We start from the raw sequence: 15,480 nt of genomic DNA, 5'->3' as shown, positions 1-15,480 counted from the left end.
TTCTTAATGAAAATATGCAAGAACTACTAAGACTAAAACAAACAACTGAAAAATATTATCAAGCTTAAATGATAGATGATATTAAAATACTTGTTTTATATATACTTAGAGATATAGAAATTATATACATAAAGAAAATAATATGGGAAAAATTACAAGATTATGAAGAGGAAGAATTATTAAACAGTATAGAAAACTTACACATATATTATGAACATCAATATTACTTAGATTCAGATGGATATTATTCAGAATAAATAAATGTTAGAATATATAAAAAAATTAGAGAAAGACAAAATTGGATATATGAAGAAGTTAATTACAGAAATCAACTTGGAATAGAAAAAAGACAACTAGAAGAAAAATTACTTAAAATGAAATTAACCTTAGAAAAAGAAGATACAGATAATGATTTATTTAATACATACGAAAAATTATTTAATACAGATGAAAAATTACCTATACATGAACAACAAATACTAGTTAATCAGATAAAGAACATAAACCTACGCATTGAATATATCAAAGTTAGAATAAAATACTACACAGAAATTGCTAAAATTTCAATAGGATAAAATAATAAACTACATAAATTAATGAATACATCTTACGAAAAGAATAAATCATTAAAAGATATTGAAACTAAACTATATAGTTTATACCTAGAATACAAAAGATTATATAATACTAACGAAGATCCTAAAACATTAGATAATTTAATTACGATAATATCTAATTTAGAATATGAATTAATAAAAATCTTAAGTCAAGAGGATAAAAATGAAAATTAAACCAACCAATAATATACACGAAATACTTTACTTAAAAATAAATACTTATTACTTAATAACTATTTATCATCTAGTAAAGTTACCATGCCTATCCGCATCCCCCTACAAATCATCCCATGATTGTTATCCCTTAATATGAGATAAAAAATAAAGTCATCTCTCCATAGAATTATTTGTGTGGGATTAGTTATTCCTTATCCCTAGCACCACACGATCCCTAAGAATCATTACACTTTCCTTATAAGACTTTGTTCTAGTATAATAGCAGATCCAAAAATTTCACCAGAAAAGTTTAAAAAATAAAAATATAATGCTTGAAATTTAACTTGGAACCTTGGGTGAATTTTAGAACCCTAAACCACTAAGCTAACCTCTACTCTTATGTTCAAGGGCTTCAAATTTTATATGCATACATTAAAAATAATAAAGAATATATTATGTATATCTTGTCAAAAAAAATTTGCAGAGGGGCTTCGGGTGAACACTATCACATTTATTTTCCTTACTTTAAATGCTACTTCATCCATTCCATCCATTCCGAAATAATTAAATTATTGTGATATGACACACCCTGAAGAAAAAAAATTTAGGATATAAATTGTATGTTACTTTCAACTATGTTAAATTACTTTTCTATAAAATGTGAAGTACTTAAAACCTCATTAAATGAAAAGGTAAAATTAAAAGAAATTTTCAACATGTCTCTTGAAAATTGAACAATTTATTTTTTTTGGATATTAAAAATAACTGAACAATTCATTTGTTTTGAAATGGAGGGAGTAATGTCTTACCAGGAAAATGGGGAGAAATTTAAGTTTTCTCCATTTTAACGTAATCATACATTTCTGTAAAATGATATAAATTCGTCTCTAGCTGAGATATTGACAAGAAAATGAAGAAAAATTTCGTAACAATTTAGAAGAAAATACACAACAAAGAAAAGTAGACTGCCATTTTTCTTAATACAATAAAATATGTCCCGTAACGTGTAATTTTCGTTTACAATTAAATTCTTGCAATTACATGCTATTATAATCGTTACAATACATATAACTTTATAAAAAATTATTAGTCCAATAAATTAATAATAATAAGTAGTAGTTATTCTTTAATTAAAATAATTCTTCTACATGATAAAGATATATCTTTTTATGTCGAGTATGTACTTTTTTTTCCTTCAAAATTTATATTTATGAGTTTTTCTTTTAAAAAATCTACACTTATGGGTCAAGTTTTATTATTATTTTTTAAATTGAAATTGCAAAGCTTGGAATTAAAATTCTATCTTTTAAATAAAATTTGAGATTCGAAATTAAAGTTCTAAAATGCATTAGATTAATTTGGCTCAGTGATGGAAAATAAAAATTTTAAAGTCTTTTTAATAAATTTGGCTTAGTGCTGGAAAATAAAAATTTGAGTGTCATGTTTTACTTTAAAAGGGTAGAATGGATTAGACTAGCCGATTCACTTTTTATCCATATATAAATATAGGCGTATTATAATTTAACTCATTTTAATCCGTCAATTTGACACCACTAGTATAAATAAAGAAATGAGATCTCTCAAAATAATTTGAGGCCTCCACAAACTTGAGAAAATTGAGGGAAATATGTATTTTAAGTTTTGAATGAAGGATTGGTGACATTGATCAACTTAAAGGGTCAAACATAATTAGAAAACTTGATTAATTTAATTATGGATTTGATTAATATTTTCTAATCTTTTAAAAAATACAAATCAACCCAACTCACACCCCTCTTCAATCCAAATCATCGACCGTCTCTCTTCTCTCTCTCGATAGCTTCTCTCAACCAACAGTTCTGCAAATTTATCCTTTCAATCCCCGATGACTTCAATCTCCGATGAAAAATAGTTGGGCTTCAAATTCCTTTTCGACTTCAACCGTCAATCGACTGACTACCTTGCTCTCTGGCCACAACAACTTTGAATTCTTCATCGTTCCTTTTCTTCTTTTACAGGTAAAAAATTATGAACTTTTAGTTTTTAAGAAAATAAGGAACTTGAGCCAACTTCTCTTAGTATTGGTTAGCAATTTCAATATTTGTTGCTTTAATTTGAAATGTGGTCTGAATAAAACCCTAATTTCTGGTATTTCTTCTCTTCTTTTTTCAAAGTGAATTATGATTTTTTGTTGTTTGTTGCGTTTTTTTGAAGTTTGATTTTTGTTGTTTATGTTTATACAAACAAAACAACCATTTTGGTGTTTTTCGTGTTGTGCCCGTTGCTAGGCTAATTTGTTCTTGTTCTTTGTAAAAATGGTGATATTGTTGTTGTTCTGTTGAACAAAATCGTACTACTATTTTTTTCTCCAACAGGTTATCCATCTGGTGCAACATATTAACCATTTGATGCAACAAATTTAGCATATGATGCAACAGATCAACTATCTGATGCAATAGAGGAACCATCAGATTAAAATTCTGATGCAACAAATTAACCATCTGATGCAACAGATTAACCATCTAATACAACAGATTAATCATCTGATGAAACAGAGGAACCATCGAATAAAAATTTAATGCAATAGATTTAGCATATGATGCAGCAAATTAACTATTTGATGCAACAGATTATCTATCTGATGTAATAGATTAACCATATGTTACAATAGATTAACCATCTGATGCAACAGATTTACTATCGGATGCAACAGAGGAACCATTGGATTAAAAATCTGATGCAACAGATTAACCATCTGATGCAATGGAGGAACCATCAAATTAAAGATCCGATCTAATAGATGAACCTCCTATTGGATAAAAGTCTATCAACTCTTCCAACAGGACATGTCCGAGACTTGATTTTCCAACTGACCATTCATCTGTCGTGATAGATGAGTTGGAAAAAATCTAAATAATATTGATCGTTGATAACTATTCCAACAGATCACTCATATGTTGCAACAGATGTTAACCTATTGCACAGAACATTCATCTTTCTCAATAGATGAGTGATATTTTTTGTATTATCACAACAGATTACTCAACCATTGCTACAGGTTATTTAACTGCTCCAACAGGTCACTCATACATTGAAACAGAAGTGTGATCTGTTGCACAGACCATTCATCTTTCTCAACGGATGAGTGATATATTTTGTATTGTTGTAACAGATTACTCATCTGTTGTAACAGGTTAGTTATTTGGTGCAACAGATAACCTACTTGGTGCAATAGATGTGTGATTTATTGATTTTACTTTATGGGGAGGAGGAATGTCTCAAAAGAGATGATCCAAATGCTAATAGCCCTTCTATTGAAGAGTTGGTTAAAACTTTCAGCATTGATCGTTATCCTGTGAGAATACAGTACGATGCTGCCACAGATTTAACGGGTGATTTCGTGGTTAAGTCAACCATGGAAAAATCTTTCAACGCCTTCAGAAAAATAATTTGAGAATAAAAATTAGATGCTTATTTCAGGGACAACTTCTTTGAAAAATATCTTGATTTGTCGGAGGACAACTGTAATACCCTGTACTTTTATCTAGCTTAAAATTATTCCAGAAATGTTAAAGACTTGTTTCAAAGACGAATCCACTTTTATACAAATGGTATTTTCAAGGTTTTCACTTTCTATCATATGGAAAATTGAATAAGCTTTCCATCGAAATCAAATTCGCCCAAATTCGGCACCCAGGCAGAGAGTTAGAGCCTTTTTAGTGAGACAGCGTATCACCTGAGACATCAACGCATCGCGGAACAGGCCAAAATAAAAATCATCAAAATCCAGTGGGCCTCCCCGATTATGGCGCGTTGTGCCAAAGCTAAAATTCAGAATTTTTTCTTTTTTCCAGTGTCTCAGCGTGATACACCGCGTCGCGCCAAACTTCTAAGTTGCAAACAAAGTGGCAACGCGATAAGCTCCGCATTACGCCATCATGTAATTTTCCAGTTGTCAAATTCCAATGACACGGCGCGATAGCGCCGCGTCGCTTCATGGGTCCAAATCAGGAAATTTCACAAAATTTAAATACGCATCCAAGGGTTAAAAGGGTCAATTTTTCACCCCTATGTATACCCAATAACACGTGATTCAGTCATATTTCACCCAAAATATATTGTTTCTCTCAAGTTTTTCTCAAGAACAAGCTAGGGTTTTCAATTGGGGATTCAAATCCAAGACCCTAATTCAAGAATCTCTCCGTCAATCTTCGTAGAATCAAGAACTAAGGTATGCATAGTGTTCATTCATGGACTCCTTTCGTCCATAAAGCCCAAGAATCCCTTTTCTAAATTCAAGTTTATGGATTTTCTTATGAATTTCATGGTTGGACTGCTCTTGTTCATGTGGATAATGAGAAATTGAATTCTACTCCATGTTGGGTGATAAATTCTATGTGGGTTAAATTATTATAGCTATAGATTCATGCAAGCCTATGACTAAACCCTTGAATGATGAAATTAGAATTAAACCATGATGTTTAATTATTGTTCAATGATGTTTACATGTTCCATGCCTACAATATGTTTGATTAAATGCCTAGATGAAGGAAAAGTGCCTAACTAGCATGATACCATGAATTCCCCATGTATATACAAGTTATGCCTATCACATGTTTTGATGAAATGCTTTTATAAATGTATTATGGATTTTGATGTTAGTCATATGTTCAAGTAAGTTATGCTTGTTCAGTTTCCTTCCATCGAGTCCTGGGGGTACTCGTACCCGAAACAATAGCTGTGCGCCTAGAGCCATGTCATGTTTTCACGATACTCTCAATCAAGCTATGAATCCTTAGACTTCAGATAGTCTTATGACTCAGGAAATCTCCATGATCTCATGAACTCAGTCAGTTGTCAGATATCAGTAGTATGCCGTCTTTCAATGGAATTCAGTAACTCAGCCCATGTTCAGTTCAGTAAATCATGTTCAGAGTCTATTAAGATGGGAGTGGGAATTAGCACTAAGTGAACCCAAGAATGGGAACACACACTATCAGATGAGGGTGTGATTCTTAGAAGTCACCCTTGCATTTTAGAACTATGTAGCCAGCATAGGTTGAGACACCAACACTGTCCGATGAGGGTTGATGAGGTGGATAACCACGGTCAGATAAGGGCCCCACCATTCTCTTTTGGGGACACTATCAGGTGAGGGTCACCCACAGCTTGTCCTTACCAGTGGCGCGGTATTGACCCCCTTCCAATTGGGGTTACAGATTGGACCCCAACTCAGCCATAATGGCATATTAGGGGCATGTCGATTAGATAACTACTTCCCATAATTTCATATTACAGAATTAGGACTGTCAGACATAGTCAATCAGTCACAGTAATAGAAGTCAGATAGTTCTTCAGATTTCAGGACTGTCAGATACAGTCAACTCAGATACAGTACGGAACTCAGCTAGTTTCATCAGATTTAGGACTAGATACAGTCATTCATGTTATCAGTTATCAGTATGTCATGTTATCAGTATTCAGACTCAATAATCATGTTATCACGAACTTAGTTAATAGTTTATTAATTATATAAAACTAATGTTATTAGTATTCAGACTCAGGACTGTCAGATAAAGTCAATCAGACCAGTTTTTCATAATCAGAGCTGTTAGAAACAATCTTTTCTCTATCAGTAAAATAACATCAGTCTATCAGTATTCAGTAGACTTAGTCATTCAGTATCCCAGTATTAGTACTCAGATATCAATAAATCCATGTTATCAAAATTCTTGAGTCAATGTTATCACGATCTCAATTACAGTTACGTATTCATACATATATTCTCACGTTCATGTTATTTAGTTAGTTAGTATTGTTCTTGCATATGAACCCTTTGCATTCAGCCTACCTCACTTGCATACCAGTACATTCAAAGTACTGGCGTATTTGTGCTATGGTGTTTTATACTAGAGGTTTAGAAGCATGATTTCCCGAGCATCCTTAGTAGATTAGACGTTCAGCAGCCAGACTAGTAATGAGTCCTCATCAGTCGAGGATAGCATGATTATTTTATTACTTTATTATTTCAGTAGTTCGGAGTTAGTTGGGGACATGTCCCATCTACTCCATAGTTTTTAGACATTTTAGAGGCTTTCAGACTAGAGTGTTTTCAGACTACAATATGTTTTCAGATAGTTTTATTTTTTTGGGGTATTATTATACCCTATTACAGACATTGTTCTATATTCAATATTAGTTTATCTTTGAACCTTATGGCCTTACAATTTATATTCTGCATATTTATAGTATATTATTCAGTGCTCAGTTACAAATATCAGTCATGGGTTAGCTTATGGTCCTTCGAGGTTATGAGCACCATGTAGCATTTCGAGTACTAGATCCGGGGCGTTACAACAACAATGCTCATTTTCAAATGAAAATGGTATATAAACTTCTCAAGCGTAGGTTTATGTATGAAAATAAAGATAAAATGGATGAGGTGTGGATAAATTACTGTGGCATGTCTATTTGTTTTTATTGGAAGGAGTTTGCCATAGTTACTGGACTAAAATGTTATCCTTCCTATCCTTCTCATGTTATGCCTATTTTAATCCAAAAAAGCACCCCACACACCCAAAAAAGGCAAAGGCAAGTCATGTGATCATGATGATCTGGTGTCCATTGTTGGTCCAAGCTTCTGAAACAAAAATTTGATAGAAGCGTAGAAAGGTAAAAGAATTTCAAAGAAGCATAAACAGTCATTGTGATTGGTTTGATTTGTACATAATATTCTTTAGGCGAGAGACGTTAACAACAATATACGTGTTGGCTTAATAAAGCTCTCTGGGGATCTTGAGGCGTTTAACAGCTAGCCTTGGGGTTATGAAAACTTTAAAATAACTGTCAAATATTTGTTGACTCTATTAGCGCTAAAGACAGTTAACTTATATGGCTTTCCATGGGCTTTCATGGTAAATGTTTCTTTCTTTTATTATGATATCATTCATTTCTTTACCCAATAATGGTTTTGATTTGTTGGCGTTATTTTATAGGCTTGGGCGTTTGAAGTCATTTCTTATTTGAGACAACAAGTGAACTACTAGGAAGAAGTTTCCTATCCAAGAATCTTGAGATGATTGTAGGCTAAAACTGATAAAAATGTAAAATTTCTTGATCTCTTCAACCCCCCGAAGAATGCAGTAAGTATAATTATAATAAAGTTTTATTTTAATGAATGATTTTTTGAATGATCTAATCATCATTCTAATATATGTAATGATTTATGTTAAATTATGCATCTGTCACTAGTTCTGACCAATCGAGAGTTGAAGATGCCATTTTTTCTTGCTATACGGTCTGTGCAAACTTTATGAGACTCTAGGTCATTGACAAAATAAAGATAGAATTGTTTGGAGCAACAACCATTACAAGAAAAATAATTTTGGAGGGTGGGCCTGTTGTTGTTGATGGTCTTAGTGGTGATAAAATTGTTGGTAGTGGTAGTGGTGATGCTGTTGGTGCTAATGATGCTCCTCTTACAGTATTTAAAATAAATCATTATGAGTATGATCATACTGATTATACAGATTTTGCCTCTCCCAGCAAATGTTCTGCATGTAAATGTCAAAACTGCATGGCGAAACATGATGTAGTGATTAATGTTATTAATGCATTAACTGCTTCTGTAAAGAAATTGACATCTAAGAGGGGTGTCATTCCATCAAAGAGAATTTTATATCCACCCACTTCATTGGAGGTTAAGGCTAAGAGGAGAAGGAAAGTAATTTTCATGGCATTATCAAGCATCCAAAAAAGCAAAATTGCAACTCTTTTGTTCGTGTGTTGCACTGACAAATGTACAATGGCCAATAGAGAGCAGCACGAGCTGAAGAAGGTGAATATATGTTTTTTCTAACTAATAAACAGACACATATCTGTTTCAACAGATGAAACATCTGCTGAAAATTATTAAATATATATATATATATACATCTGTTGTAACGGTTGACTAACTTGTTCCCGCAGATAAAGTATCTGTTGCAACATATATCTCGTCTATTTTAGCAAATCAAATAGCTCTTTATACCTCTTTTATTTATGCCAATAGATAACCAATCTGATGCAACAGATGAGTTATATGTTGCAACAGATGGTTCATCCGTTGGAAATTATCATATAGGTCTTCCTCATGTAGAAATTTATCCCAACAGTTGATTCATCTTTTGTAACAGAAATACAATCTGTTTGGGATAATTTAAAATAGGAGGAAGACCTGTTTGATTTGCTAGAATAGATATGTTATCCTTTTCCATTTTGTTGTATCTCCGTGATTAGCATTGACCAATTCTGGCTTTTCAGGTGTATGTAGAAGCTACTTCTGAACAACATTGCAATATGCTACTCTTTTTATGAAAATACAGAGAACAGAAAGTGCATAAACCATACATAAGCAATAATAAAGATCACAACGACGAAAGCTAAATTCCATAGCACCAGATGAAGAACAACTTATCCATATTGAGTAGATCTTTATAGCTTGAGTCTATCAAAGTAATAACCTCACCTCTCCTTAGGAATTCTTGGCATCAATACTTAAATTGTTGATGTATTTGTTGAGATCTGTACCCATAATATTTTTTTTACATTTCATTTATTCGTTGTTTTATTTCAGCTAATTTCTGAAGGCTTCGATTTATTTTATTTTGTCTATGAATTTTATTTTTTCTTAGATTTGAACTTATTAATTGAAATGAAACTAGATTCAAATATTGCAACAGATAATGTATCTGTTGCAATGGACGATACATCTGTTGGAAAATATCAAACAAATTTAGATATATGTTGCAATAGGTAGGTAATCTATTGGAAATTATCAAACAGTTCTTCCCACTGTTGCAACAGATAGACTTAGATAGAAACATCAACATAATGCAACAGATGACCAACCTATTGCAACAGATAAACTATATGTCTGAACAGGTAGAACATCTATTACAACAGCTGGACAATCTGTTGCATTATAAAAATTCAACTTTCATTAGACATAAAAAATTGCCACTACATGTAAAAAAGTGAAAGTGACTTGAAATTAAAAAGGCGGAACTCATCGATAGTGTTCAGCATAAACACCTAAAATAAAATAAGCATCAAATAGACAGTATTTATTTTAAGAACATAAAATAAAATAGGCATCAAATGTGTCAGTTTGTCACATTTTTCCCCGTTGGCTGCTCGCGTGTAATTCACGCAGCCAAAGCTTGTTGAACCCCTATTTTTGCTTACTTGGCATTTAATTTGGCCCCCGACGGTGATTTTTTTCTCCCACTATCTTATATATTCATCTTCTTCCTAAAATTTAACCCTAAATTCTCAAATCTTCTTCTTCATTATCTTTTTTTATCTATCTAAATTCTTTAAATTATTTGCATTTGGTCTTTCTTTATTATTTTTTTTCAACTGAGCTTGGCAATGTCGAGCTCATCTTTCACTGTTTTTTGTGATAAAAATTTTTGATATTGTAAGTGCGGTTTATGAAGCCCGATTGAAGACTTCTTGGACTCAACAAAATTCAGGTCGTAGGTTTTTTACTTGTAAGATTTTAAAGGTAATTTTTTTTATTTAATTAGTTGATTAATTATTGACTTGTAATTATGTTCTTGTTTTTATAGAATTGGGTGGATATGATTACTTTGATTGGTATGAAGAACGACATCCTTCACAAGCAAATTGTGTAATCTAGGGTTTGTTTTAGAAAGTCAAGGCTTCTAAAGAAAAATAAAATCGAGCAAGAAGATACTACATTGTTGTCGTTATTGCTGCAGGTTTGGTGTTGTTGGGCACATGGATATTCAAGCTTAATTGCTGAAATTTTCATGGTGGTGTATATGCTGCTGGTTTGTTGTTGTCGAGAACATGGATATTCAAGCCTAATTGCTGAAATTTTCATGGCGATATATTTGCTACTAGTTTGGTGTTGTCGAGCATATGATATTCAAGCGTAATTGTTGGAAAATATCAAACAAATTTAGGCATATATTGTAAAATTTAGGTCATCTATTAGAAATTATCAAACAGGTCTTCCCACTGGTGCAACACAACATATTAGACTTAGATTAGATAGAAATAACATCAGAATAATACAACAGATGACCAACCTATTGCAACAAATAAACTATCTGCCAAAATAGATAGAATTCATTTTACAACAAATTGACAATCTATTGCATTATAAAAAAACTCAACTTTCATCAGAAAAAAATATTGCCACTACATGTACATGTAATGTAAGTGAAGTGTGACTTGAAATAAAAAATTATTATTTTACAGGCTCTTCTTTATACATAGGCTCCAAGCATCTAGTTAGTACCCCATAAGCCCAGACCTCTTCCAAGTTTGTCACAGCGTTGTCGCACAGAAAGGTCGTTGGCTCCGCCATTTCTATGCCGGTCAGCAAACATTCAATGTGTGCAAGCGCGTACGAGCCGCACGCGAAACTGGTATCATTTTTTGGAAGGTTTATGCCCTTGTTTCAACCTTCACAATCGCATGATTTCTTCGTCAACACTTTCTCTGGCAAATGATACATCAGTTTACTCTGCCTCAACAAGATGAGGAATAGGTCCATCAGTGGCTGCATGAGGATAAAAAAAACCTTGTTGATGGCAGGTTTATTGCAGTCATAAACCTTGAACTTTCCCTCCCTGAGTAGTATCTCAACAGCTCGATAATATATGCCATACATATTCATGACTACAAAAATCCTCTTTGCCTCGGTCCAGCTCTTGCCGTGTGGATTTGGACTCTCTCTTCTAATATATTTTATCATTTCTTTACCCCAGTCGAACGTAGAAACTAATGAATCATATCCCCCGCCATGATTTGATGCTAGATCATTGAGTTCATTGTACTTATCCTTGACCTTCTTGCAGAATTCGAGCTCCATTATCCTATCGACAACGTCATAAGCTTTTAGGTATGCTAATTGTCATTTTCTCATGAGGAAAAGAATTTCATCAACATACTGTGATATAAGAAGTCAATTTTTAAATAGGTTAGTAATTATAAAGATGCAATGGATGGTCCATCTGTTGCATAGGGTTCTCTAAATCAATCCAACAGAACTTATGCGACAGATGGATAATAAGTTGCAACAAAACCACAGCTAGTTGCACCAGAATACCCAGCTGTTGCAATAAATTTCACATCTATTGCGTAGCTTCTTCTTCATAGAGTATATTAGAAGGCTAAGTTAAGAAAAGTAAACTTACCTTATCCTCATACCGCATATGCATATCTGTCATAATCTTGAAGTCTTTGGGGAAAAGGGAAGCCTGGGGTAATCTAGTGTGCCTCGCTTGGCATTCTTGGCTCGTCGCAGGTCCCTCTTCTTTTTGGCGCTAGTTCTACATATATGTCGACCTTCTTAAATGTCCCTTGAACTTTAATATTTTTTTATTTTTGGCTGGAGAGTACATCGCTAATTGCTCTTTTCTTCCTCCTACCCGTCTCTGTAGGAGTGCATGGCTCTCTTACCTTCTTGGATGGTATGGCACCCCTCTTGGATTTGAATTCCTTGACAGCTTTAGCGATAGCCTCTACCTTTTAAAGAGTTTATCTTGGTTTTCCTTGAACTTTTCGCATTTGCTACGAGAACACAAGGGTAAAGAAGGGTGAGAAGGACTAATATAAGGGTGAGAGGGACCTGTGTAAGGGTGAGAGGGACCTATGAAAGAGGTGTTTTCAAACATATTTATTTTTCGTGAGCATCAACATACTCATCATCACAAGTTTTAGCAGCATCAGCATGCCTGTCACTAACACCAATAACGCCACCAAAAGAAGCACCCGAATCTGTTGCAGTAGGTTGGTCATGAAGAGCCTCAACATTAGGCTGACCTTGCCTAACTGCTCTTCTTATGGTTGTTGCTCCAGCCAATTCCTTCTTTATTAACTCCACTGTTGGGTCTGCTATAGTATCAACATGACTTAGAGTAATACAATAAGTCATCCCCAACTCCTGCTCAGTAGGTACGATTGATGGATGCACAACTTATAAAAAAAGACAGATACATTTAAATCATATAATATAATAATTTTTATAGTTGGGTTATATGTTAACATAGACAACTTATGCAATAGATGATCTGTATGTCGCAATAGATTAATAATTTATTGCATCAGATTAGCTATCTGTTGCATAATTTACAGTAGATGGTTAATCCATTTTAGTTGGGTTTAGAGAACCAGAGCAATAGATGGATAATTTGATGCAAAATATCAATCATATATCACAAAAGATTACCAATTTGTTGCAGTAGTTGACACAAGACGGGTAATCTATTGGGTTACGTGTTATGCAACAGATGGTCTATATGTCGCAACAGATTAATAATATGTACATCGGATTACCCATCTGTTACATAATTTGCAGTAGATGGTTAATCTGTTAAGAGTCAGGTTCAGAGAACCAAAGTAACAGATGGGTAATCTGATGCAACATATCAATCGGCTATCGCAACAGATTATCCATCTGTTGTACCAGTTGGCACAGAATGGGTAATCTATCACAACAGATGTCCCATCTCGTACATCAGATATAACATATGTTGCACCAGATATAACTCTGTTCAATATCTTTCATTGAGTCAAATTATTTTACTTGAAAGAAGAAGTACTGCATCATCCAGAGGGTTAAAGAGATCAGTCTCTTTAATACTTGTGTTGTTCTTTGCAGCCAACCACCTAAACATCCTTGGATGAGAAACCTCATTCGGGTAATCCATTACCTGTTTTCGGAGGGAAGGAATGACTTCAAATGCCAAAAGCCTAAAAAATGTAAACAACAAGCAAGCAAAAAAAGAGACATAATAACTATATTCAATATAAATTAATGGATGAGTAAAAATAGTGATTAATTTTACCATGAAAGCCCATGGAAAGTCGTATAATGTGATCGTTCCTGCGTATAGCTTAGTCAGTAAATATTTAATAGTCAAGTAAAGCTGTCATAACCCCAGGAATAAATGTTGAATTTCTCAAAATTCTCAGCACGCGCCAACAAATCATCTTCTATGACCTTGTTGACATCTGTTGTCAATATAACAGAATGGGCAAACCAAACTAAGCACAATTGCTCCCTGTAATTCTTTGGTATGGTTTTATCCTTGAGATCTGTCGTCAAATTTGATGCTTTTTAGCCATGTCCAACAATGTCCAACAACCCATTTTTTTCTTGCGTTTGTTGGTTTTGCTGGGTGATTGTTAGGACAATGCCTTCCCTCTATTTTATTATGGCGGTTTGGCTATCCTGCTTGCCTTGGACCTTTTGCGGAGTGTTCCTTTTGCGATAGGTTCTTTTGGATAATCACATCTCAAGCCCGTCACTATGGCAAACCTTTTCAAGCCAAAACAAACCTGTATGTCACAGTAGTTGATCCAGATTTCATTCATCTTTTTGCCCCTATCCTCCTAATCTTTATCATCCCCCGCATACTTAATTCTGCGCTTGAGAAGACCATATACCATCCTTATTTGGAAACAAAGAGTGTGGTCCTAAGGCAACTCAAGAAAGCGTCCAAAGCAGCTCCTCTTAAAATGTTCGTCTATGTTTTTATTATTCATAATACTCCTAAATTCATCAAAATCTTTCCCCAATTGACATTTAAGTACAAGGTCACCAGTTACTTCTGCACGGTGATCTATCGGCATCGCAACTCGAAACATGTCAATACTAATTGTCATACCCAATTTTTACCTAAGGTCAAAACGAGCATAACATTATGGACTCTAAAAGAATAAATTTTATACAGAGTCGCCACCTAATTTTTAAGAAAAATAAGGAAACCTAATAATTTATTAACATGTATAACTTGTGTTTGAGTCTACGAACCAGTTTAAATTTTAGGTAAGGTGTTCAAACTATTTCGAAGGGAAGGGATTAGGCACCCTTCAGAATCCACAAATGAGGTTCCCGGCCAGACTTAGATTTATTATTAAAAGAGAAAAAGAAAAATCAATGTCTATAAATACGAAAATAATATAATACATGTGTTATTGAAATATATATATATATATATATATATATATATATATATATATATATATATATATAAACATACGTAAAGATGTATAAACAAATGTATATAAGGATATAAAAAAGAAAGGCAAAAATTGAATAAAAAAAATATTTTTTAAATAAAAAATTACATAATGTTTTTTAGTGTAAAAAGTGTGAATAATTTAATCAAATATCTAAATTAATTTTAATATAAATATTAACGACCTGAATTTGCCTAACATGTGGTAAGGATTGTAAAAATAAAGAACATCCCTGCCCAATGCCCCAAAAATAAAGATTTCACTATAATTAATATTTGTACCATGATAAAAAAAAAAAAAACTAATACAAAAAGAATTAAAGCTCTTCTTTGAATATCATTCCCGATGAGTATTCTCGAGAACCTATACAAATACTTGTAATAAAAATATTAGTAACAAATAAATAATTATTGAAATAAATTGAGAACTATGTGTACATACATGTATAAAAAAATATAATTTTTCGTTAACGGATGGGCTCAGATTAGATTTTGAATATGACATGGCTACGAAGTGGTTGCTGATTTATTAGTCATCCTAAATCGTTTTGCCACGATACGAATCATAAGACTTTCTGTGTTGTTATAAAAATTTCGCCATCGCCCAAATTTATTTATTTTATTATGTATTTATACACATAATATTTATGTTTTATTTGTACAGGCCTCGAAAATCGAGGGAAAATTTT

At 33.0% G+C, this 15,480-nt stretch overlaps 1 protein-coding gene across 1 annotated transcript in view; it reads right to left on the bottom strand.

Annotated features, from left to right (window-relative positions):
* LOC107849929 (disease resistance protein Roq1-like) overlaps positions 1–11,637 on the bottom strand; it is a 21,658-nt gene extending 10,021 nt beyond the window's left edge. The window contains exon 1 of the mRNA XM_047401735.1: positions 11,347–11,637. Coding sequence (XP_047257691.1) covers positions 11,347–11,637 — 291 coding nt within the window. The remainder of the gene's footprint in view (positions 1–11,346) is intronic.
* Positions 11,638–15,480: the final 3,843 nt, after the last annotated feature.

This window comes from Capsicum annuum, chromosome 12 (genome assembly GCF_002878395.1).
Source record: "Capsicum annuum cultivar UCD-10X-F1 chromosome 12, UCD10Xv1.1, whole genome shotgun sequence".
NCBI lineage: Eukaryota > Viridiplantae > Streptophyta > Magnoliopsida > Solanales > Solanaceae > Capsicum > Capsicum annuum.
Note: the sequence above shows the minus strand (reverse complement) of the source record. Positions and strands in the feature narration are given on the sequence as shown.